This window comes from Myotis daubentonii, chromosome 18 (genome assembly GCF_963259705.1).
Source record: "Myotis daubentonii chromosome 18, mMyoDau2.1, whole genome shotgun sequence".
Taxonomy (NCBI): Eukaryota; Metazoa; Chordata; class Mammalia; order Chiroptera; family Vespertilionidae; genus Myotis; species Myotis daubentonii.
The window spans coordinates 10,196,983-10,220,111 of NC_081857.1; the positions used below are offsets into that span (position 1 = coordinate 10,196,983).

The following is a 23,129-nucleotide window of genomic DNA, read 5'->3' on the forward strand; positions in this document are numbered from 1 at the left end:
ATTAACAAGGTGTTAATTTTCACATATGACATATGGACTGGAAATTTTGTCTGTGAAATCCGAAGTCCGTTAAATCGAGGTCCTCGAGATCAAGGTTTGACTGCATTTTGAAACTCAACTTCCAGGAAAAGATGGGCAGGCGCATCAGGGTCTCTTCCTTACCCGGCTTGACACCAAAAAGCATAGCCAGGGGTTCACTCTGGAGGTATTTCATTAGGGGCAGTTCTCTCTCGGCCTAGTTGGATATTGGTCATACAGGTATCCCCTGCTTTTCAAAAGTTCACTTTACACCCCATCACTTTCATGAAAGACTTGCAATAATACCTGTTTTCGCCAACTGAAATAAATCTGAAGAGAATTCTCACTTTTCCAAGATAAAAGGCGAAAATGTTCAGTCTTTGTTTTGCATTGGGCCACTGTAGAAGCCTCACACACTGGTAAGTGAAACGTCGCTGTGCAAACATTATTTCTACTTTTTGTAGGCTACGTATTTATCATATCATTCCTGATTTCATTATATGTTAGTGTTATTTTAGGTTTTCGTGTTATTTGGTATGATTTTGTAGGTTATTTTATGGGTCTGGGAACAACCAAAACATTTTTTCCATATAAATTATGGTAATTGCTTCTTCATATTACGCTGTTTCAGTTTGCGAAAGGTTTCTATTGAGGAGCACTGTACTTTTGGGTAGCAGGGGAAACCTGTTTTGGTAGAGCCCCTACCTCTTTGTGTTTCTCTGTGCTAAGAAGTCCAGTGGTGGTGTGGTTTTCCATGGGAGGATATGAAATGGTTTACTTCAGGTGAGAATTTCATCTTGTGTACATGATGAAACAGAAGTTTTGTTTTTAAGAACTTGTGTACCTCAAGTCTCCAAACTGATGCTTTTAATTTTATTCATTTTTTGTTGGTTATTTGTAATTTAATTTATTGCGGTGACATCGGAAAATCTATATAATTTTCTTATCTCAACTGATTTTGAAAACGCTGATGAGAGCCTTGTCTGTAGACCAGTGTTTTCTGATTGTGATCCCTTTGTTGAAAGAGTTGTGAAACCAATTTAGTTGACCTCTCACCAGCTTTTTTGAAAATGCCAATAGAATATGATTTTTTAAAGGATAGAAAATATCATTGTGAATTAGATGTAGAAAAGATAACCATTGTTGCACCGAACTGTTTTTTAGGTGTGTGTGTGCGTGTGTGTGTGTGCGCGCGTGTGTAACCTGTATTGTGTCTAGCCAGCCGTGGGCAAACTACGGCCCTCGGGCCGGATCCGGCCCGTTTGAAATGAATAAAACTATTGAAAAAAAAGACCGTACCCTTTTATGTAATGATGTTTACTTTGAATTTATATTAGTTCACACAAACACTCCATCCATGCTTTTGTTCAGGCCCTCCGGTCCAGTTTAAGAACCCATTGTGGCCCTCGAGTCAAAAAGTTTGCCCACCCCTAGACTGTCAAAAAGTTGTATTTGCTTATTGTGGGTTATTGTGGGACTGATGAGGATAGAGCAGAAGTGAGTGCCTCAGAAGGTTATATCTCTGTGAGATAAAAGTAGAAGTTTTTAGTTAGAAAAACAACCCAGATTGGGTTTTGCTACTCTTCTATTAAGGTAGAATGTGCCAGAACATTAAGCTCTTCAGGTCAACAGGAACTAAGCTTGTTGTTTCTCTCTGCACCAAGAATTGTGCAATGTCCAGTGGGAACTCCCCTCTGGAGGTGGAGAGGGAAGGGGAAGGAGAGTGGAGAAAGGCAGTTTAGGCAGAAATCTTCACTGTGAGTACAGCTGACCCAGGATCTGCGCGTAGTTAACTCTGAGGCTTTGTTGGAATCTGCCAAAGATTCATTGTTGAAGACAGGGAAAGCATAACTGATTTCCATTTATTTCAATTCAACATTTATGCCAGCTCTGTGCTAGGTGCTGGGATGTAACAGAGTGAATAAGACATGGTCTTGGACTGTGGCACTGCTAGCCTGGCAGGGAATACAGATGTAAATTGCTAATTACCATACACTGTGCTGAGTGTCATAATAGAGAGTACATAAAATGCCTCAGAATAGAGCCTATGAATTAGAGGAACTGTGCTCTGAGCCTTTCATTCTGAGAGATGTGCCATTTAACTTAATAATAAGGAACTGGAATAAGGGTTGTTTTTTTTTTCTAAAAGTTGGAGAAATTACTCTTTTGGAAGGAAAGTGAAATATCTACATTTTAACATTTATGAACTCCTTTCACAGGTTCATCTAGTCAGGCTACTGGTTATTTCGTGTCTTTTATTCTAAACATATTTTAATTTTTTAAAATAAATTTGGACATAATTCCTGCTCTGAAATTCCTGGAAACACGTAAAATAATTTAAAACGATTTTCTCAGAGGGAAGGTGAGGGTGGGTGGTAAGAGATCAAACCCATTGACACACATAGTAGGGTGGTGAAGGCCTGGACAGGGGGCAGGGGTGGGCTAGAAGGAGTCAATGGGGGGAAAGATGGGGCATATGTAATACTCTCAGCAATAAGAATAAAATAAAACTGTTTTCTATAATGTCCTTAAAAAATACCGACAAATGAAACAATAGGAACTTGAGTTCTTTTCTCTGACAGAGCCACAACCCTTTGCTTTTATTTTTTCATTGATCTTTAAAATCAGTAATAACTGTTTGAGATGTGGAAATCATGACGAAGCCTGCAAATAGAAATACCACTGCAAGTCTCAGAGTGCATTCAGGGTCTAGAACCCATGGCTCCCAAGCCTGGGCTAATTGACTGCTGTCAGCTGCATTTGGCCCGAGCCTGTCTCATGACTAGAACATGATTGAATCAAGAGCCTTTTAGTTTTTATTTTACTTAGTTGAGCATTTTTTATTGTCTGAATTTTTAATTCTGAATTTTGTTCCTGCTATGAAATTCTGAATGCGCCTATCTATGGGTTTGAACAGTAGAGTGTTTTTTCAGAGGTGTGAAATAAGTAGGCAGCCTTATAACTGTACATTATGAAGCATTTACCTCTCGTCTCTGGGATTGAGTAAAAGCATCTGGTAAAATCCTTTTTACTTATAATTCAGTGGTTCTCAACCTTCTGGCCCTTAAATACAGTTTCTCGTGTTGTGACCCAACCATAAAATTATTTTCGTTGCTACTTCATAACTGTAATGTTGCTACTGTTATGAATCGTAATGTAAATATCTGATATGCAGGATGGTCTTAGGCGACCCCTGTGAAAGGGTCGTTCGACCGCCCAAGGGGTCTCGACCCACAGGTTGAGAACCCCTGACTTATATTATTTGAGAAATGGCCTTCAGATGGCGAGAGGTGGGTAGGCACAGGATAAATACTTACCATAGTTTCTTGGATGAGAAAAATAAATCTTCTAACTTACATAGATATACTGCTGCTGCCTCTAATGTCTAAATAATGGCACTGATCTACTCACCAATTCAAAGCATGTGTTTTTGTTTTTGTTTTTGTTTTTTGTTTTGCTAATGTTTGGAAGGCCCAGGCTTTGTGTGTGTGTGTTTTCTGAGGGGTATTAGCATTTTACTTTATTTGGAAATTTCTGGTTGAGAGATAGTAATTATAAAAAGAGTCCTGGAGACCTTGAACTCTCTCAAAGTAAGAAGGCTCACATTTCTATTTTAGCTGCCTGTTGGAGAATACTGTGTTGTTAAAAACACTGTAGTTTGCTTTTCTGATTTCTACTCCGTGTTCACACTGATGCCTTCCTGTTGCTCTTGGGAAAAATTCCATTCTTTTTCAGACTATTTGCAATACTCCCCAGGACTTGACCCCTGCTTCTCTTTTTAATCAGTCTCATCTTTTTTCACCGTCCTACTTGAGCTCCATACTCCAGCTACTCTGAATTTCTTAGATTGTTTCAATTCTTTGCATGCGGCTTCCTTTCTCTTGCCTCTGGGCCTTTGAACATACTGTTCCTTCTGGGCTGGAATGTATTTCCTGCTCTCCTCTTCCGGATCACTCCAGTCTTACAGGTCCTCTGTTAGCCTATGGCTGAGCCTTAGATCAGCCTACTCATGTCTACTGTATGTTTCTACAGCACCCTCTTTTGCCTTGATATTTGGGCTCATCACAGTCGCAGTTACTTCTTTATAGTTTCTCTTTTCTGATAGACTAGACTAGCTTCCTTAGGAAGGCAGGCCCAGGGTGAAGAGAAAGGAGACTGATTAAAATGACCTTGAGTCTGATTATAAAGACTTTTGATTAAACTGGTATTTTGCAACATTTTAACATTTATGAACTCCTTTTACAGTAATATAATTTTGTGAACCCCCCCAGTAATTAAAAAAATAATGTCACTTTTATAAACTATGATAAAGAAAGAAGGGAAGTTAGGTAAAACACTTTCTATCAACATTATTAAAATTATATTATACTGCTTATATTAATATAAATAAAAATGTAATAACCTCCAGAATATAAAGATATTTTTTCTGTTCTCATTTAACAGGTGATGTATTCTATCTTAAAATAAAAATTTTAAGATAGAATGTGATTTGTCAAAATAAATTTAAATAAACATCATGCTTAGATTGGGATTAAATATGCATTAAAATGTACTTAGACATTTCATGAGTTGCTATGCCATGACTGCTATTAGCATCTGAAGGCCTAGAACTTGTGTGGGGATTCATAGTCTACTGCTTGGTCTACAGTCTAAGAAAATGTAAGCAGAAGTGTTAAGAGACCACTTCAGGTGTTTTGAATCCTGCCCAACGATGGATAACTTCTACAGTGAGTCTCACACTGCCAGGTTACTAGTCCACATTTCCAGAGTGGACAGGTTATAGCTGCTTCCTTCCTTGTCATGGAAAGAGCAGAAGATACAAGTAACATTGGTGGGAGGATAAAGGAAAGACACTGAAACCATGGCCTAGCTCTGGGTGCCACTTACGCCTTTGTTGGCCCTTGGGCCTCACTCATCAGTGACAAAGGGGTAGCCCTGTGCTCTCTACTTTTCCCAGGATCTCTTGGCGGTGGAAGAAGCAGATCATACTATTTGCTGACTGACATTGGGTGTTGATGTGGTTGTTTGGAGGTACTGGTGATATGTGTGTCACTGGGGCTCCCAGGGACCCTTTTTAATCTTCTCATTGGCCTGTATGACTTTGTGACCCTGGTTATTACATGTTCAGAAAATGTCAGCTTATTTGAAAATGATACTCTTATTTTTTATGGAGGTGCACCAGTGGGGTCCCTTGAGGTGGCCTGTGGGGATCGGGCCCCAGCTCACGCCCCCAGGCTCGCAGCCCCAGCTCGTGCCCCCAGTCCTGCCTAGCACCCCACTGTGGCCTGGTACCACCCCTTCACCTGCTCCACCATCCTGCCATGGTCCTGCTCTCATTGGGGCCCATCGGGGTTGGCAGAGCCTCCACTGCTGCCCACTGCCAGTGCCGTGTCGCCAACGCCTGCCATGTCCTGTGCTGCCCCCGGTGGTCAGCGCACGTCATAGTGAGCAGCCGAACTCCAGAGGGGATAATTTTCATGTTAGGTTTTTATATATATAGATTACCAATGACCATTACACTTTTTCATTCACAGGATGCTAACAGATTTTGGTATCTGGATTAGGGCAGCAAGGTTGAGGAGAAAAATTAGAGTGGGAAGTGGTATTTAGGAAAACCTTGCCAATTTTTGTTCTCACCCTGCAGAAGTGCCTTCACATTCTTTGGTCAATTAAAATTAGTTCTTAAAGCTTCTTCCTAAAAAAGTATTTTTAATTATGAAAAATGCCCTATGTGCATTACATTGTGAACTCTTTTGTGGCTATCATAAATAATGGGGAAAAACACTTGTCAGAATATAGCAGAGCTGATTATATAATGCATCTCTTCTTTGATTATAAAGACTTTTGATTAAACTGGCATTTGGTTGTTGTTTTTTGTTTAATTTTTAAAGGAATAGCTATTACTTTCTTAAAAAATAGGAGTCCTGGCTGGTGTGGCTCAGTTGGTTGGAACATTGTCCCTTACACCGAAAGGTCATGGGTTCGATTCCTATTTGGGATGCATACAGGAGGCGGCTGATTGATGTTTCTCTGTTTCTCTTTCTCCCTTACTCTCTGAGGTTTAAAAAAAGGGAAAGAAGGGAATGCTAATTATAAAAAATCCAAGCAAAACTGAAAAGTACAAAGAAGTCAGCAGTAAATTATTCTAATTCCTATTATATCCAAAGACCTCTTCATTCATTCATTCATTCATTCATTCATTCAATGAGTGTTCATTGAGTACTTACTATGTTTTAGGCACTATGGCACCAAGGATCAGCAGTGAACAAAGTCCCTGCTATTATGAAGCTTATGTTCTGGTGGGAGGAGATGATAAATACCTAAACAGATATATAAGTGTCATGAACAAAAATAAAATGGGGTTGAGGGCATAGAGCAATGGTTCTCAACCTGTGGGTCGCGACCCCTTTGGGGGTGGAACGACCCTTTCACAGGGGTCGCCTAAGACCATCGGAAAACACATATAAAATTACATATTGTTTTTCTGATTAATCACTAAGCTTTAATTACGTTCAATTTGTAACAATGAAAATATTTCCTGCATATCAGATATTTACATTACGATTCATAACAGTAGCAAAATTACAGTTATGAAGTAGCAACGAAAATAATTTTATGGTTGGGGGTCACCACAACATGAAGAACTGTATTAAAGGGTCGCGGCATTAGGAAGGTTGAGAACCGCTGGGATAGAGAGTGTCAGGGCCTCTTTCAGACGGAGTGACCTAAAGGCTGCTCTGAGAAGGCAACATTTGGGAGAGAACTGAGTGAAGTGAGGGAGCTAACCCTGTGAAAGTAGGGGAAGCATATGTAAAGGCCTGACGTGGGGGTGTGCTTGGCATGCTCTGTCAACAGAGAGGCCAGTGTGGCTGGAGAGCAGTAAGTGAGGTCTTAGCATCTGAACATATAAGAGTGACTGGAGAGATAGCCAGGAACTAGACCATGTAAGGCTTTGGAAAGCCTTCAGCTCTTCTCCACTGGAAAGCTGTTGGAGGGTGATTGATGAGCAGGGAGTAGACTATAGGAGAGCAAGAGTGGTAGCAGCAAGAGCAGTTAGGAAGCTGCCACAGTAATTCAGAACAAAATAAATGCTGAGTTGGACTAAGTCATAAATGGTGTAGGAGATAAGAAATGATTGTATTCTGCACACATTTTGAAGTTAGAGCTAGTAGGATTTGCTCATGAATTGGATTGGGACTTGAGAAAGAGAGAGAAGAGTCAGTAGTAGCTTTTTGGTCTGGAAGATAATGATGGTGCCACTACTGAAATGGGGAACATGAGGGTAAGGGAAGGCATTAAGAGCTCAGGTTTGGGCATGTTAAATTCTAAATACCAATCGGCCATCCAAGAGGAAATGTTAAGTCAGTTATAGGAGGCAGGAGTTTAGGGAGAGGTCTGGACTGGAGATACAGATTTGGGAAGCACCAGGCACAGAACTGGAAGCAAATAGAGATAGAAAAGAGGTCCTTAGACTGAGCCCTGGAGTGTTTCAGCATTAGAGGTTGGGAAAGAGGACAAGGGTCCAGCGAAGGACATTGAGAAGACGGTGTCTGGGGCCAATTTTCAGGACTCCACTTACTCCACCATCACCTCTGTCTAGTCCTGGTGGTGGTGGAGTAAGTCGAGTCCTGAGAATTGGCCATATTTGGCAATTTGGAGGCTATTACCACCCACAAAAGTGGAAAAGGCAAGAGTTTGGTTACAGTTGGCTAAAGAGAAAAAGTGGAGGCAGTGTTTATGGACAATCATTTTGAGTTTTATCATAAAGAGAAGGCAAGATTAAAAAGTAACTGGGGAGGTAGAGGAGATCAAGGGAAATACGTTTGTTTTTTAATAAGATGGGGGGGGATATAGCATGTTTATTTGCTTATGACAATAATCCAGTAGAGAGAGGAAAATGATAATATAGAAAAGACAGTTGACCCTTGAACAAATGGAGGTTAGGGGCATTGATGCCGCACAGTCAAAAATTCACTCATAACTTCTGACTTCCCCAAAACGTAACTGTCATGCAGTCTATCCTGTTCCAGGACTCCCAGTGGATACTAAAATTCACAGGTGCTCAAATGCCTTATGTAAAATGATGTACAACAATGCATAAGCAGATTCCCAACCACAGATCGAAATCTGTTTTTGAAACGTGGTTGGTTGAATCCACAGATGTGGAACCCAGGGACACATAGGATTGACTACATATTTATTGAAAAAATTTTGCAGATAAATGGACCTATACAGTTCAAACTGGTGTTGTTCAAGGGTCAACTTAAGTGTGTAATTTTAGAAGCAAAGGCCTTGAGTGAGAAAACAGGTGGATTCTAGTGTGCAGGTAGAAAGGTAAGCCTAGGACTGGAGCTGGGACAGGGAAGGCTGGTAGGAAGGTAAGGCGGTGGATTTGGTGATGAGGTACAATGGACTTTCTCTTCCAGGTTTTTTTTGTTTTGTTAATTTAAATTCTTTATTGTTGAAAGTATTATATATGTCTCCTTTCCCCCCAATTGACCTCTCCTCAGCCACTCCCACCCCCCAGCACATGCCCTCACGCCCTACTATCTGTGTCCATTGGTTATGCTTTTATGCATGCATACAAGCCCTTTTCTCTTCCAGTTTTAACATGCAGTACACATAAACAGAAGGGTGGCTGGTGAGCACAACATGCCATGTGCTTTAAAAATAAAAACAATTGAATTAATTTTATTTGAGTTTAACAGAGAAAATACTGACATGAAAGTGAAAGAACTGCTGAACTTCTGATAAGTGTTTCTTCTTTACAAAAGATAACAGTTTCTATAAATTCTAAGGTTAAGAAAATTATTTGGAGACTGAAGTCATTATTAATATTTTTAATTGTATTTGTAGCTAAATCTTCACTTTTAGACGGGTTGGCTGATTCCTTGCCTGGAAAGATTAGGTGATTCATCTTCTTATGGTGCATTGTACTTCTCTTCCCCATCTTCCAATTTTTGTAGCTTTCTGGATTATTTCCTTGGCAGGGTTTCTAACATTTGCATTTTGACCTGCATACTCCCTTTTTTTTAAAAAAAAAAATCTGGGTGCAGGATTCGTGGGTACTCTCAAGGTTGAGATCTTTCAAGTATGAGGATGTCTGAGCCTTTTTCCCACTTGCCTCAGCTTGGGTAACAGTAACTCTCCTTCAGACTTTTTCAGATGTGGCTCCATTATCTTCAGGCCTCAAATGTTGCTATGGAGAAATCAGAGCCCACCCCGGTTTTTCCCCCTATTTTGTTAGAAAAGTTGCTTTTTCTCTATTGCTTCTTAAACAATTCTTTCTTTATCCTTGGAGTTCAAATATTTAAACATCATATGTCCTGTTTTATGTACATTTCCTGGTATATAGTATGCCTTTTCTCCCTATAGATTTAGCTCTTCCTTCTTTTTAAGAAAATTGCCCTGTATTATATCTCTGGGTATTTTTTTTTCCTGCTTCTTTCATGTTCTTTTGCTTTTCCTGTAAATCTCTTAAGCCTTTAAAAAACAACAACAACCATGCCATTAATTAGATTTAAAAACCTTTAATTTGGGAAATTTCAAGCCTAAAGTAGAAAGAGAAGTGTTATGAAACCCCATGTACCCATCACCCTGTTTTGATAATCCTCAGCTCATTGCCAGTCTTACTTATCCGCATCCCCCACCTACTCCCACTTCCCTCCATTTCTTTGAAGCAAATAGCAGACATTATTCATCCTTGAATACGTTAGTATTTATCTCCAAGAGATAAGATCTGGGTTTTTAAAAAAAACTTAACAAACACATAATCATTAATAAGGTTCATCTAGTATTCTGCTTGTAATCAGTTTATTAAATGCATAATGACATTGTTTTGTTGTGTTAGATCAGCAACTTTTTTGCTCTAAATGGTTCGACAGGTGACTAAAGTTGCTCAGCCTCGAAATCAAGAGGACCAAACTCAGAGGACAGGCCAGGAAACTCTCCCTGGTACGGAATGGTGGCCCGTTGGATTAGGCAACAGTAACAGGTGTTATATAGACAGGAAGTGACCCCGGTTCCTTGGTGTTCTCTGAATGTCTAGTGATCACATGAACTGTGGAGAAAATGGGAGGAGGACTCAGAATGTACAGTTTCTTTTCCAGCAAGAAGTGAAACTTAGGCCCTTTCTGATTTAATAATAACTATGAAGAAGGAGTTTAATGGTTTAAAGATTCTGTATTCTAGTTCTGCTTTTGGTGGTCATGTGGTTTATTCTAGAGCTTTTAAATTTTTGGCCAAGACGTTTTACTAGGTCATGAAATCAAATTAGTGGGCCGCAACCACCATTTAGAAAGATGTAGAAAATATCAGAGTTTACAGCATATACTAAGGATATGTATTGTTTCATTAAACTTGTGTGTGTGTGTTTGTGCGCGCGAGCGCGAGCTTGTAAAAGTTTGGAAGCCAGTAATTTCTTCTCTGTAATTCCTTTCACTTTCTATACCTTTTTGTCCAGAAAGTTAAAGGATCAAAAAGCTCATGAGAGAGATTTTACTTATATATTTAACAACAACAAATATAGTGCCTACAATGTACCAGAAACTTTTCAGATTATTTTATGAATATTAACTCATAAAAGCCCTATGAGGTAGGTACTATTATTGTTGAACTTTTGCAGTTAGAGACATTGAGGCACAGAGAGGTTAAGGAATTTGCCCAGGGCCACACAGCTAAGGAAGTGGTGGAGCTGGCATTTTGAGTTCAGAAAGTCTGGTTCCAGAGTCACATTTTGTTTTGCTGCCTCTCGAGTTGATAGCATCTCTAGGTGGTGGTGTGGACTTTTTGCTGCTATAGCACTCAGGAAGAAATGCTAAAACAGTATTTCCCCAATCTACCCACAACACATACATTTAAATATGCAGAGTTAAGACAGTAAGAATAAGGACTTTTGTTTGATAAGTTGAAGAAATTCAGGGATCCCTTTTAAAATTTTTTTAAAAAATTGATTTTGACTGAGAGAGAGGATGGGGGGGGGCAGTGCGGGGAGAAACATCCATTTGTTGTTCCACTTATTTACGAATTCATTGGTTGATTCTTGTATTTGCTCTGACGGGGTATCAAACCCCCAACCTTGGCATATCGGGAGGACACTAACCAACTGAGCTACTCTGCCAGGGCAGGATCCCTTTTGTTAACAAATTGATATTACCAGCCTAGAACTATAAACTTCTAGTATGAAAGACAACAAAATGAATCCATTTCTCAGTCTTAAATAGGTGTAAAAGAGTGGTTAAGAGCACTGATTTTAGAGTTAAGTACATCTAGGTTCAAATCCTTTTGTGATCTGTAACCATCTGGGTGACCTCAGGCAATTTTAACTGATCTCTTTGAACCTCAGTGGTCCCTTATCTGTGAAGTGGGAGAATCATGGTTGCCTTTTAATGGAGTGGACACCAGGCATGTAATAAATACTTCATATACATTATCTCTTCTACTCTTCATAACAGTCCATTCAAGTGGTTGCTATTAAAAACTCCATTTTGTAGATAATGAAACAGACTTAGAGAGATTAAGTGCCTTGTTCAAGGATATACACAAGTTGTAGGTGGCAAAGCTAGAATTAAAAGCCTAGGTCATTGAAAAATAATTGGTTGGCTATTCTCAGGCAACTGCTAAGCAGATACTTTCATTGGAATCTGTTTCATCCAGGTAGGGACTATCAACGCAGCATCTAGAATAGTGCCTAGTACATGGTAAGTGTCTTAGTCTGGGTTCCCTAGAATAGTCAGAGGCAATAGCCTACACTTGACTTGGGAGATCCATCCCAGGGAAGCCGGAATGAGAAGAAAATGGAAGAAAGGGAGTGATGGAGAGCAAATTTAAATGACTGCTTATAAGCTGGTCTTGTGGGACATCTTGAGAGAAACTATGTGCAGCTAACTACATCTATGAACAGTCCACCGGGGGAAGGAGGTGATTTCACTTGCAAGCTCTCATCTCTTATTGATCAAGGGTTGACTTCATGGAGCTTCAACGTCCCTATGCTCTTGATCACATGGCTAGTGTCTGAGCAAGTCCTGCCAAATCATATGCCTTAGTGATAACAGGGAAACCCTGGGGTGGGAATTGAGAAGCATGCGGCATGGGTACAAGGCAAGGCTCTGTCAGGTTGGCCCACCAACAACATGAAGTACCAGGAACAGCCATTGCACCTGGAGCGGTACAAGCTCTTCCAACCAGTTGGCAAGGCAGTTGTGTTCATTGGGTAATGGATAAACTGAGTTCAGCATAGCAAGCTTTCAATAATGATAAACTCTGAATTGCCAAAGTTCAACTCTTGGCCCTTCTAGTGTATTTAAGTGACTTGCAGTTACTGACAACGTTGTTTCACTTGTTTCATTTTCAGCCTACTTTCCTAACTACTTAAATGGGTATGTCTGCAGGCCTAGGCCTGCTTCTCTTTCATTCTACATGCTTTCTGTGGATAGCTGCATTCATTTCGGTGGTTAATTTCATATTCCCATCTACTTGCTGATGGCTCCCAAATATTTTTTTTCCAGACTTAATCTCTCCTGAGTACTCCAGTCTAGAGAGTAAAACTGGAAGTTCCACAGACACTTTAAAGGCCAAGTGAATCTCTTGATCTTCCATAATTATCTTTGTTTCTCCCTCTCCCCTACAACTAATTGGTGCTTGGTCTGTGCTTGTTGAACTACCAGTGAATCTGAAACAATGTGCCAGTACTGTATGCCAAAGTTGGATCTTGCGCAAAATGAAGCAAACCCTCCAGAGCCAGCTCTCTAGGAATTTAGGGTATGGGTTTTAATATTGAACAACATACAGTTTGCCATTGTCTATTACTCTAGTGGGCAAGTTGAAATTGACATCTGGTGGTGTTAGGAGTTGATTGGTAGGGAATCCCTGGGTTTTGACTCAGCTTGGGCTGTCCTTTACTAGATAGACTGTTACCTTGCTTTGCCCACAGTGTACAGACCCCTTTGGAATTGTTCGTATCTGATCTACTCATGGAGCGTGCTGGCCCTTTCTTGCTTTTCCATTCCCTGCCCCTTCCATACTTTCTGAGTTAACCTTGAAGTCACAGTGTTCTACTCACGTCCTCCTAATATTGATCTGCCCATCTCTGCTTCCTTACCTTTGCTCTAGTGACCACTTCCTTTGTCACCCGTACATCTCTTTAAATCCTCCCCAGCTAAAGACTCATTCAAGCTCACACTGGTTTATACTAATCTCCTCTCCGAACATGGTCTGGGACTACTATTTTGGCTTAGTCTTATATTGTTGAGTATTTTTGCACTTAATCCTCCCTTTTTCAATTGGATTATAAGCTCCTTGAGAGCAAGACAATGTCTTACATTTTTCTTGTGTGTTCCAATGGTTCATCACGCAGATGTTTGCACAGAGACAGCATAAGATAAAATACATTATTTGCTGGATTTGTTTGTTGATTATTATCCTTGGGTACTGATTTCCAGTTTGCCTCTAGCAATGAATCAGGGGCATCAGACCAAGTCACATTTCCCAGAGGAGCTGTTGGTCATCTCATTCCAAATCTTTGGTTTGTAGTACAAGTTAATTCTAGACTTTGGATCTTGGAAATTCTGTTTCTTAACTATCTCAGGCAAAGCCCAGGAGCTAGAATTACTACTTTGGCATTTGATGTGGCAGCTTGTTCATTTGGGAGCCCTTGGTCTTTGACTTTCTGTTGAGTAACTTGAAAGAGCTGAGGCAGCTTGCCAAAGCAGTTGTGATGATTAAACTTCGTTGAGATATCCCCTCCACAACCTCCTGCCTCATGGGCTTTATAAGGTTGCTTTCTGTGGCTTCATTTGGGGGCTTGGAAGTTAATGAATGATTGAAAGTCCTTTTGAAAACCTTGGGGCCATCTTTCTCCTCTTCCTTCCCACAGGCTAGTTTCTCTTTGTCTCCAAAGTGACATGCATAGTGTTTAGGTATTGTGGAATTAATGCAAGGGACGGAGAGGTTCTTCCTTTCATAACTTTGGAACAATCTGCTATACAGGTCAGACAGTTTTGAAGATGCTAAACTTAAAGCTCCACAGAGAGAACTGTAGTCAAAAGGAAAGTGAGGGAGTCCAGGACTCCAGTTCATCACCCCTCCCTCCTCCCACCAAGATAACTGTCTTACCTTTAAACCCAAAGGTCTCTCTTACAGGTTCAGTTTGATTACCACTGGATAGAGGGATAGTTTGGTATCAGTAGCTTTAGAATCACTGGCTTGAAGGTCTGTATTATTACTAATGATTAGTGGTAGTACGTGCAGGGATTTTCCACTCATGGAAATCTCCTACTTGTTTGACCTCTGGATCATTCAGCCTGGATTGCTCATTAATGTGAACTCCATCTCTTAATTTAGAAGGCCCAGGAATCCATCCAGCAGACCTCTTCCACTCTGATCTTCCTTCAACTCGGTTTTCATCATGGCACAAACTTTCACCACCTCCATTTCTGGCTGCTTGAAATTCAAACTACTGTTAGCCTTCGGAGCCGCTCCTCTTTGTTCTAGCTAAGCTCTCCTCCTTCTGGCCTCACAGAGGCTGCGTTCCAACATTCCCATCTCTTGGCTTACATTTGAGCTTCCTCTGGAATATTGTCTCTTTACCCTTCCATTTACTGAAATTTTACCCATCCTCAGAGTGCTAGTTCAGATCTATGTCCTCCCTTCTCCCGCTCTTTCTCCTCTCCTTTCTTTCTTCCACAAATTAGAAGGCCGCCTGTATCCAGGTATTTTCTGGGTCTCAGGAGTATGTTGGTGAACCGAACAAATTCTTCCTCTCCAGGAGTTTAGTCTTTCTCTAAGCAAGGAGTGAATGAGGTGGCCTCTGTGACTAAAAGGGCCATGGAGAGGCTGGCATTTGGCTATGACTTGATTCAGGAGCTCAATTTTCCTTTTTCCATTTCTCAGCTCTGCTTTCTCAGCTCAGCTCTATTCTCAGTCAGGCCTGCCATTCATGGTAGCAAGATGGCAGCAGTCTCAGACTCATTGTCTCCAAACAAGGCCTGGAGGTCACTTCCACCATCTTTGGGGAGGGCAGAGGTGGAATCAGCTTTACCAAAAGTACATAGGCTAAGAGGAAGGGAGGGTATGGATACAAGGAAAGAAAAACAATAAGTATTTATCACACCCACACATTTTGGAAATTTAGTAGCTATTTATTGCTTGGCTGTTTGGATTAACATGTCTATTTCTACGTTGTATTCCATAGGGTAAAAGTCATACTCTTTGAGGAGTTTTTTGCTTTACTGAAAGTAGCTGATGGCCTTTTCTTGGAACACTGACTACTCATAGATTAGTAATAATAATCAGTCACTGAAAGCCGGGTGGAAGCTGATACATGCCTCCCTTCGCTCTGCCCTCACAGTATAGTGTGCATACCTCATTTATTTATTTATCATTTCACCTTGTTTGTTACAGGTTTTTTCACTTGTTTCTCGCATACTACTCTGGTAACTTTCAGGGAAGACTTTGTCTTTCTGTTCACAGAACTCCTAAGAGGAGCTCAAATAAATATTTGCAGTAAGAAAGAACATTGGCTTGGGAACCCACTGACCTGGGTTTCAGGCCTAGATGTGCAGCTAAATGGCTGTGTGATCCCCAGCCATCCCTTTCCCTTCTCTGGGCTTTGGTTCTCTGCTCTTTCGAACAGGATTTTGAAGGGCCTTCCCACTACTGAGTTTGTAGAAAAAGCAAACAAGTAGGGCAAAGAGCAAGACTTGGCAGGGCATTCCAGCATTTTGTTTCCTGGGGAACAATTTTGAGAGGGGCTGATTACCCTTGAGATAAGAGGTCTTGGTAAGAGATATGGAGGGTAGAACCTGATGAAAGCCTCAATTGTCTTCTTATATAACACTTGCTGGAAAGGTACTAGGAATTAATATTCTTCAGATGGCTGAGGTGACGTCATGTGTTTGTGAAAGGGCTACAGGCAGGTGAGGCAGATTTTGTGGAAAAAGACTGGCAGTCAGGCCCGGTTCCCGCTGGGAAACCTGGGCTGATCTCATGCTTTGTCAGCTCGGAACAGAGCCTGTGGGAGTAGCAGCTCCTGTCCCCCAGGTGCCAGCACATCACAGACAAGGGAAGGACATGTCTGTGTTTCTCTCCAAAGATTACATCTTTTTCTGGCCTGCCCTCCCATCCCCACTTTGTCCTCGGAAATGTGGGATTCATAGAAGGGGGTTCTGTGTGACTTAATCAGAGAAAATTCCTGAAGAAGGATGAATTTTGAAAGAGGGAAAGAATAGGGCTAATATCTCTGGATTGAAAGCTATGGGCTGAACAAAATCCTCTTGTACTCTGCTGACTGGTGAATTCCTTGGGTTTTCTCTAAAGTGAGGACAGTATTCAGAGGACTGTGTCACCTGCATTGCAGGTGTTCTGTAATTTAGTGTCTACATGATTGCTGGTGTGGCAGGTCCCTGATCATTTTTGTTAAATAATCAGTATTTAGTTTTTTCCCCCAATTTCATTCTTCATGTGACCTGTCAGCATCTTTCTAAAAAAGAAAATGAGCCTTCTTCTAACTCCCAGGACAGGTGTAGTTAAGATCTCAGCTGTGCCCAAGCATGGACAAGGAGTCAGCACTTCCAGGGGAACTTTGCTGGATGTATCTGCTGATCCTGGACTTGATTAACTCATGCGTAAAAACATTCCTTGCTTGACCTGGCTGGGTGGCTTGGTTGGAGTACTATCCCACACATCAAAAGGTTGTGGGTTCGAACAGTTTCTCATCAGGGCACATAACCTAGGTGGTTAGATCCCCGGTCGGGGTACATAGAGGAGGCAACCTATTGCTCTCTCTCTCTCTCTCTCTCTCTCTCTCTCTCTCTCTCTCTCTCTCTCTCCCCTCCCCTCCCTCCCCCATCCTCTCTCCCATACTCTCTCTCTAAAGCCAATAAAAACATATCCTTGGGTGAGGATTTTAAAAAGGCAAAAACAAAAAACGATTCCTTGCCAGGTTTCGATTAGACATACTTTGCAAATGATGGAATGGTGATCTACCAATGGATTTCAATGTTATGGACAAGCTTGCTGTCCAGAGGGGCAGCTTTAAGAATATTCAATGCAGAACTGAGAATCAGCCCATGCAAACGGAGAAATGGAAACCAAGAATTCCTCCCTCCTTTTGGTGCCTGTTAGCTGGAAGTATGGTGCTCAACAGGACATGCTATTTGGTTAGGTTGACAATTTTTAATGAGATATAATTCACATATCATAAAATTCACCCTTTTAAATTGTACAATTCAGTGGGCTTTTGTTTTTTAGTATATTCAGAAGGTTGTGTAACTATCACCACTGTCTAATTCCAGAACAGTGCAGTGAAATTTTGACTTCAATCTTGGATGAAATATCAACCAAAGGTCAGCTCTGAAACTCAGAAAAGTTGTTTGCAAGGGAAGCTGCAGTTTTTATTCAAGGGTCATTTTTTTAAAAAATGCAATGGAAAAAAGTCAGGACATTGAATTTTTATTAGGGTTGTTGCTTGATTTCTTTTGTCTGCTATTGATGATTTATTAAGTCTTTGGTCTTCAGGTTGGAACTTATTACCATGGCTGTGTTATAATAAAGAATATCCAGAACAGAAGCAATAAGACCGTCTTTGCTTTCTTTTCTTTTTCTTTGTCTAGCCATGCTTCATTTAGGGCAGGGCTTGGGCCTGTTTTCTCCATCACCATCATCTAGCACAGAGATTGCTATACGGTAGGGGCTCAGCAAAGAGTTGCTGAATAAATGGGCTGTGTTAGGTGCCCAGGGGAGGTCATGTTTTATAATTTAGTGTCTACATGATTGTTGGTGTGGCAGGTCCCTGATCACTCCAGATAGTTCATGGTGACCTTTGTACTTTGGCTTCATTCATGCCCCGAGATACAGCTGCTTCTGGAAACCGAGAGCTTGACTTCTTCCCGTGTAGTTCTAGGACAGAACTGGCAAGGGCCCCATCACCCCTCCCAGGAACTCTCATCCAGCTATAACTGGGTTTGTAAAGCCTTCTTGAGTTGTTATGGTGAAACACAGTGTGGGTGGTGTGAGTGTGCGTGTCTTTGAGTGTGCACACGTGTGTATGTGCATACTTGCCTGAGCACACGATGGAACTGTGAGGAATTCCTTCGTGTTTTTATAAATTGCCCCTTTCTTCTTTCTGCCCTTATAGTCTGTGGGTAGGTCAGGGTGCAGAGGGCCTCCAGTCTGGGCACATGGCCCAGGCGTGCTGGCCTTCAGTGGCCCATTGTTTCCTGCCCCTTATGTGCATGGACAGATGACTGGGGCTGGCACAGCTGCCTTCCTGGGTACCATTGTTTGTCTTCGCAGCGACAGCAAAAACCTGAAGCAGCACATTTTACCTTGGACAGAGCAGCTATTCTGTCTCAGGGCTGCAGCCTGGAGACGGGGGTGGTTGTAGTCTCCCTTAAATGTCTGGATGGATGCTCTGAGAATGGAAGCCAGGGAGGCCTCTCTTTCTAGGCAGGTTGTGGGGGAGGGGAGGTGCTCAGTGGTGTCAAATCACAGATCAACTCCAGTGGCAGGTGGTATCTGTTAGCAGAGATGCACTCTTCTTTTCCTGGTTCAGGGATGGGGATATTGCTTTCTCACTTTCTCTGCCCCCTGGGCTTACTGGCAGACCTCAGGGTGAGCTCACAGGACAAGAAAAGCTGCCCTGCAGAGTAGATTCAGGAAGCAGGGGAGGATCCAGCCCTGTTGTGGACTGACCAAAACGTGGCTTAGCTAGTGAGTCAGTGGGCTAGTCCATACTTGACTCTGCGATAGCCCCATCGCCCTCCGCATTCTCTTCCACTTCTGTCACTGACTGAATCACCTGTCATCTGGACAGTGAGGAAGGGAACGTTCCAGGGTGAGAGCTATAAAAACTGTGATTTATGCAGAAATACCTTCAGATACTCTGGACTCATGTTCTGTTCTTCCTGCCTCCTTGCCTCAGTATCAACTTGTTTGACAAGTCAGACAAACCTTAATTTAGCTTCAGCCCCACTTGCATCTAATTGTACGACCTTTTTGTAAATTACTTCACGAATCTCACTTCAGTTTTCTCCTCTGTGCAATCAGGATAATTGGGGATAACTGAGGGCAGTGATGGCGAACCTTCTGAGCTCGGCGTGTCAGCATTTTGAAAAATCCTAACTTAACTCTGGTGCCGTGTCACATATAGAAATTTTTTGATCTTTGCAACCATAGTAAAACAAAGACTTATATTTTTGATATTTATTTTATATATTTAAGTGCCATTTAACAAAGAAAAATCAACCCAAAAAATGAGTTCGTGTGTCACCTCTGACACGCGTGTCATAGGTTTGCCATAACTGATGTATATAAAGGGTGCTCAGTGAACACATACATGTTCCCTTTCCTTCAGGTCCTGGAAGGATGCCTGATGGGTCACTTTGGGCTCCCACCCCTAGAATGTCCCCTTCTCCATCTTCCGGCTGATGAGTGATTTAGGCCCTTAGAGCCACATTTGGACTAGACGCAGCGGTCACCAACCTTTTGGACCTCATGGACCACCAGTGGTCCGCGGACCACCAGTTGGTGACGGCTGGACTAGAGCACAACTAGGATCACTTTGTGCTGTGCTGCTCACTCACTGAGGCACCTGAGAAAGTCGGGGTGGCATGCTGTGCTGGCTGTATGTGCTTAGGGGGCTCCTTAAATTAATTCGCATATTTCAGAGGCCTCCTCTGAAGTGCTGGTTCCTTGCATAGCACAGCCTTGGAGTGGTCTACCTCTGGAACTTCATGGATATCAAGGGAAATTGCCTAGCTCCCTCTTTCTGTGGTGGAGGATGGGCATCATCCATTCTACCATGTTTCTTTCCACTTCCATGGTTAGTGGGGTTATTGATGCAGAGTCTTAAATGAATTACAGGTGACTCAGAGGGGCCTGATAGCCCCATCACCCATCCACATCCTCTTCCACATGTTACTGACGGGTACCTTCTCACCCCAAAAGGTCCCTTTTCGCCCTGATTCTTATTGAATGGATCAGTTGTAAGTAATATCAATGAATGTCCTCTCCATCACAGTCGGGCCACCCAGTGACTATGACCTTTATCTGTCAATAGATGGAAGGGTACAGATGCCTGTAGGAAAGGGCTGTTGCTTTTGAGAGGCCCAGAAATTGCCCTAGCTGGTTTGGCTCAGTGGATAGAGCATCAGCCTTTGGACTGAAGGGTCCCAGGTTCAATTCCAGTCAAGGGCATGTACCTTGGTTGCAAGCTCGATTTCAGCCTTAGTTGGGGCCTATGTGGGAGGCAACCAATGGATGTGTCTCTCTCACAGTGATGTTTCTCTCTGTGTGTCTCTCTCCCTCCCTTCCACTCTCTCTAAAAATCAATGGAAAAAATATCCTCAGGTGAGGATTAACAAAATAAATAAATAAATGTTAATCTTAAATATATATATTGTGAAAAGCAGTTTCTTAAATAAATAAAAAAAAGAGGCTCAGAAATCTCTGGCAAGCACCGTGTGCCTGACATGCCCTCTGCGAATCGCCCCCCCCCCCACCCCCAACACCCTTGTAATCAGACTCCCATAAAAACACAGAACAAGAGAGCTTTGATGAGTGATGAGGTACGTGGCTTTTCTGCACAGCTTTCTGTCTGCTTGAAACAATCCTACGGTGCTCAGTTTCAGTTCAGGTGAGGTTACTCCAGACCTGGTTGGCATGGTGGTTGGCAAGGGGGAGGCGTGTGGACGAAGAGGGTGAGAATGGCACTTACGGATCACCTAAGATGACCCGTAAAGGATCAGATATTTTTGCTACATCCTACTATCTATGAAAAGAGTAACAAAATGAAGATGGGGATAGATTATGAACCTCTATCTACTTTAGGGAAAGCTAAATGCACCATTTACCCATTGCTCATTGCTTCATTAAAGGAGTGCTTGGCGTACCTTTCAACATCATAGCCCTGATGCTAGATTTGCCTCTGATGTATCCACTGCTCAGATGAAAACTGTAGATCCCCCTGCTCCATACATTACACAGCAGAGACAGAAAGCATTGTTACAGCTCGGCTATCTGGGAATGAATTTGGAGCATCTATAAGGAAGGCATAATGATATGGGTACTCTTTTTTCCTGGGGTTGGAGTGAAGGTCACATCCTAATGCACTGAGCTGAGCAGGCTTGGAGGGCAAAGGGATGAAAGAAATGGCTCCATTGTTACACAGATGGGGATTGGGACATAACTTCAGCAGGATCCGCACTGCAGGCCTTCTCTGAGCTGACAAGCAGTCTGGTTTTGGCAAGCTGCTTCCTTTGGGTGCCAGGTCTCCTGTCAGTAACAAATGCAGTATTGCATTTGAGGCAGATCTGGTTGCAGCTGGAGCAATCATTGCTGCAGTTCCAGAGAGTGTGTTGTTAGCCCTGTACGAGGACTATGGCCAGCCAGAAATCTGCCAAGCTGGAGCTTACCCAGAATATTTCTAGCTTTTATGAAGCAGGAGTTCTGAGCATCAATGGGGGTGAAGCAACAGAAATATGAGTGATATTTGTTGGTGAAAAATATCAGCTTCTTGAAGGCTGATTTACATTCTGTGATATTGGAAACTATGGAATCTGCTTGACAGGAGATGGTTTACTTGCCTAGAAGACCTGGTGCTTGTTTCATTCTTGATTGCCACTGTTTGACCTTGGGCAGGGCCCTTTCTGTCTCTATTAAAATATCCTGACTCTCACCCTAATTCACAAAGATGCAGAGAAAGTATAATAAGTAGTAGCTTGGGATCTAAAGTCAATCTGTCTGGGTTTGAATCTAATCACTTAACTCCTTTAAGAATCAGTTTTCTCGTCTTAAAATGGGGATGAAAGTAGTACCGACCCAACAGAATGGTTGGGAGAAAATTCATTAGGCTCTTTGCCAGAAGAGAGCCCAAATTCTGGCATTGCCAGAAACACAGTAAACTGTTCAATAAATGGTAGCTGTGAATATCATTATGTCTAATAATCACATTGTCTTAAATGATTCATCAGATTTTTGGTTCCAGTGTTTTTCAAGTCTCCTCCTCCTCCCTCCCTCCCTCCCTCCCTCCCCCCCCCCCCCCCCCCCAGGGACAGGGATCAAGTGAAAGGAAGGGGTATAAATGTTGGCCTGTATGGTTCCCTTTAGGGATCTCTGTATGACTCTTGTCTTTTGTTGTTGCAGAGATCCGCGCTCAGCTCACAGAGCAGATGAAATGCCTGGACCAGCAGTGTGAGCTCCGGGTGCAGCTGTTGCAGGACCTCCAGGACTTCTTCCGAAAGAAGGCTGAGATTGAGATGGACTACTCCCGCAACCTGGAAAAGCTGGCAGAGCGCTTCCTGGCCAAGACACGGAGCACCAAGGACCAGCAATTCAAGTAGGAACTCCTTGGCTATTACTTTTAGAGACCTTGGGAATGGGGTCTGGGATGGAGGGAGGCAGGGTATGCCACCTAGATCCAATTGGATTTATGAAACAGGTAACCCTATGACTTCAAATTGGCTGAGAGTTGAGAGCCTTCAAGGACTTCTCCTCTTTCAGATCAGCCTTACATGCAGCTCAACACCTTGGAGAGATCAAAATAGATGATGAACCATCTATAATAATAAAAGTGTAATATGCTAATTAGATCAGACGTCCTTACGGACGACCTTCTGGACGAAGCCAGGGCTTCGAGGGAAGCCCAGGTGCCTGCTGGCAGCCAGAGGGAAGCCCGGGTGCCAGAGGGAAGCTGGTTCTGGCAGCCAGGGGAAGGAAGGCCTACTCTTGCACGAATTTCGTGCATCGGACCTCTACTGCTAATAATAACAACAAACACTTTCATAGCTCTTCCTATGTGCCAAGCATGGTTCTAAAGGCTTTACATATATGTTAATTCACTTAATCTCCACAACAACTCCATATATTGGTTATTGGTATTTCCCCAATTTATAGGTGAGAAAATTAAGTCATAAAAAGGTTAAGGAACGTGCCCAGTGTATACACACACACACACACCCCTAATAAATAGAGCTGGAATTTAAACCCAGCCCACCTGGTTCTAGAGCCTGTACTCTTAACCATTTCACCAAAATGTCTTTAACTAGAAGAAATGAATGATGTTGCAGCCATACTTCTATATTGCTGCCCAGATAGTTGCTAAAGTCTATTTCTTC

General features: G+C 42.2%; 1 protein-coding gene across 10 annotated transcripts in view; it reads left to right on the forward strand.

Moving 5' to 3' along the window:
- Nucleotides 1-23,129, forward strand: part of SRGAP2 (SLIT-ROBO Rho GTPase activating protein 2) — a 241,851-nt gene that overhangs the window by 76,043 nt on the left and 142,679 nt on the right. For all 10 annotated transcript variants that reach the window (XM_059675299.1, XM_059675300.1, XM_059675302.1 and 7 more), the window contains exon 3: nt 22,159-22,351. In XM_059675299.1, the coding sequence (XP_059531282.1) occupies nt 22,159-22,351 (193 nt within the window). The remainder of the gene's footprint in view (nt 1-22,158; nt 22,352-23,129) is intronic.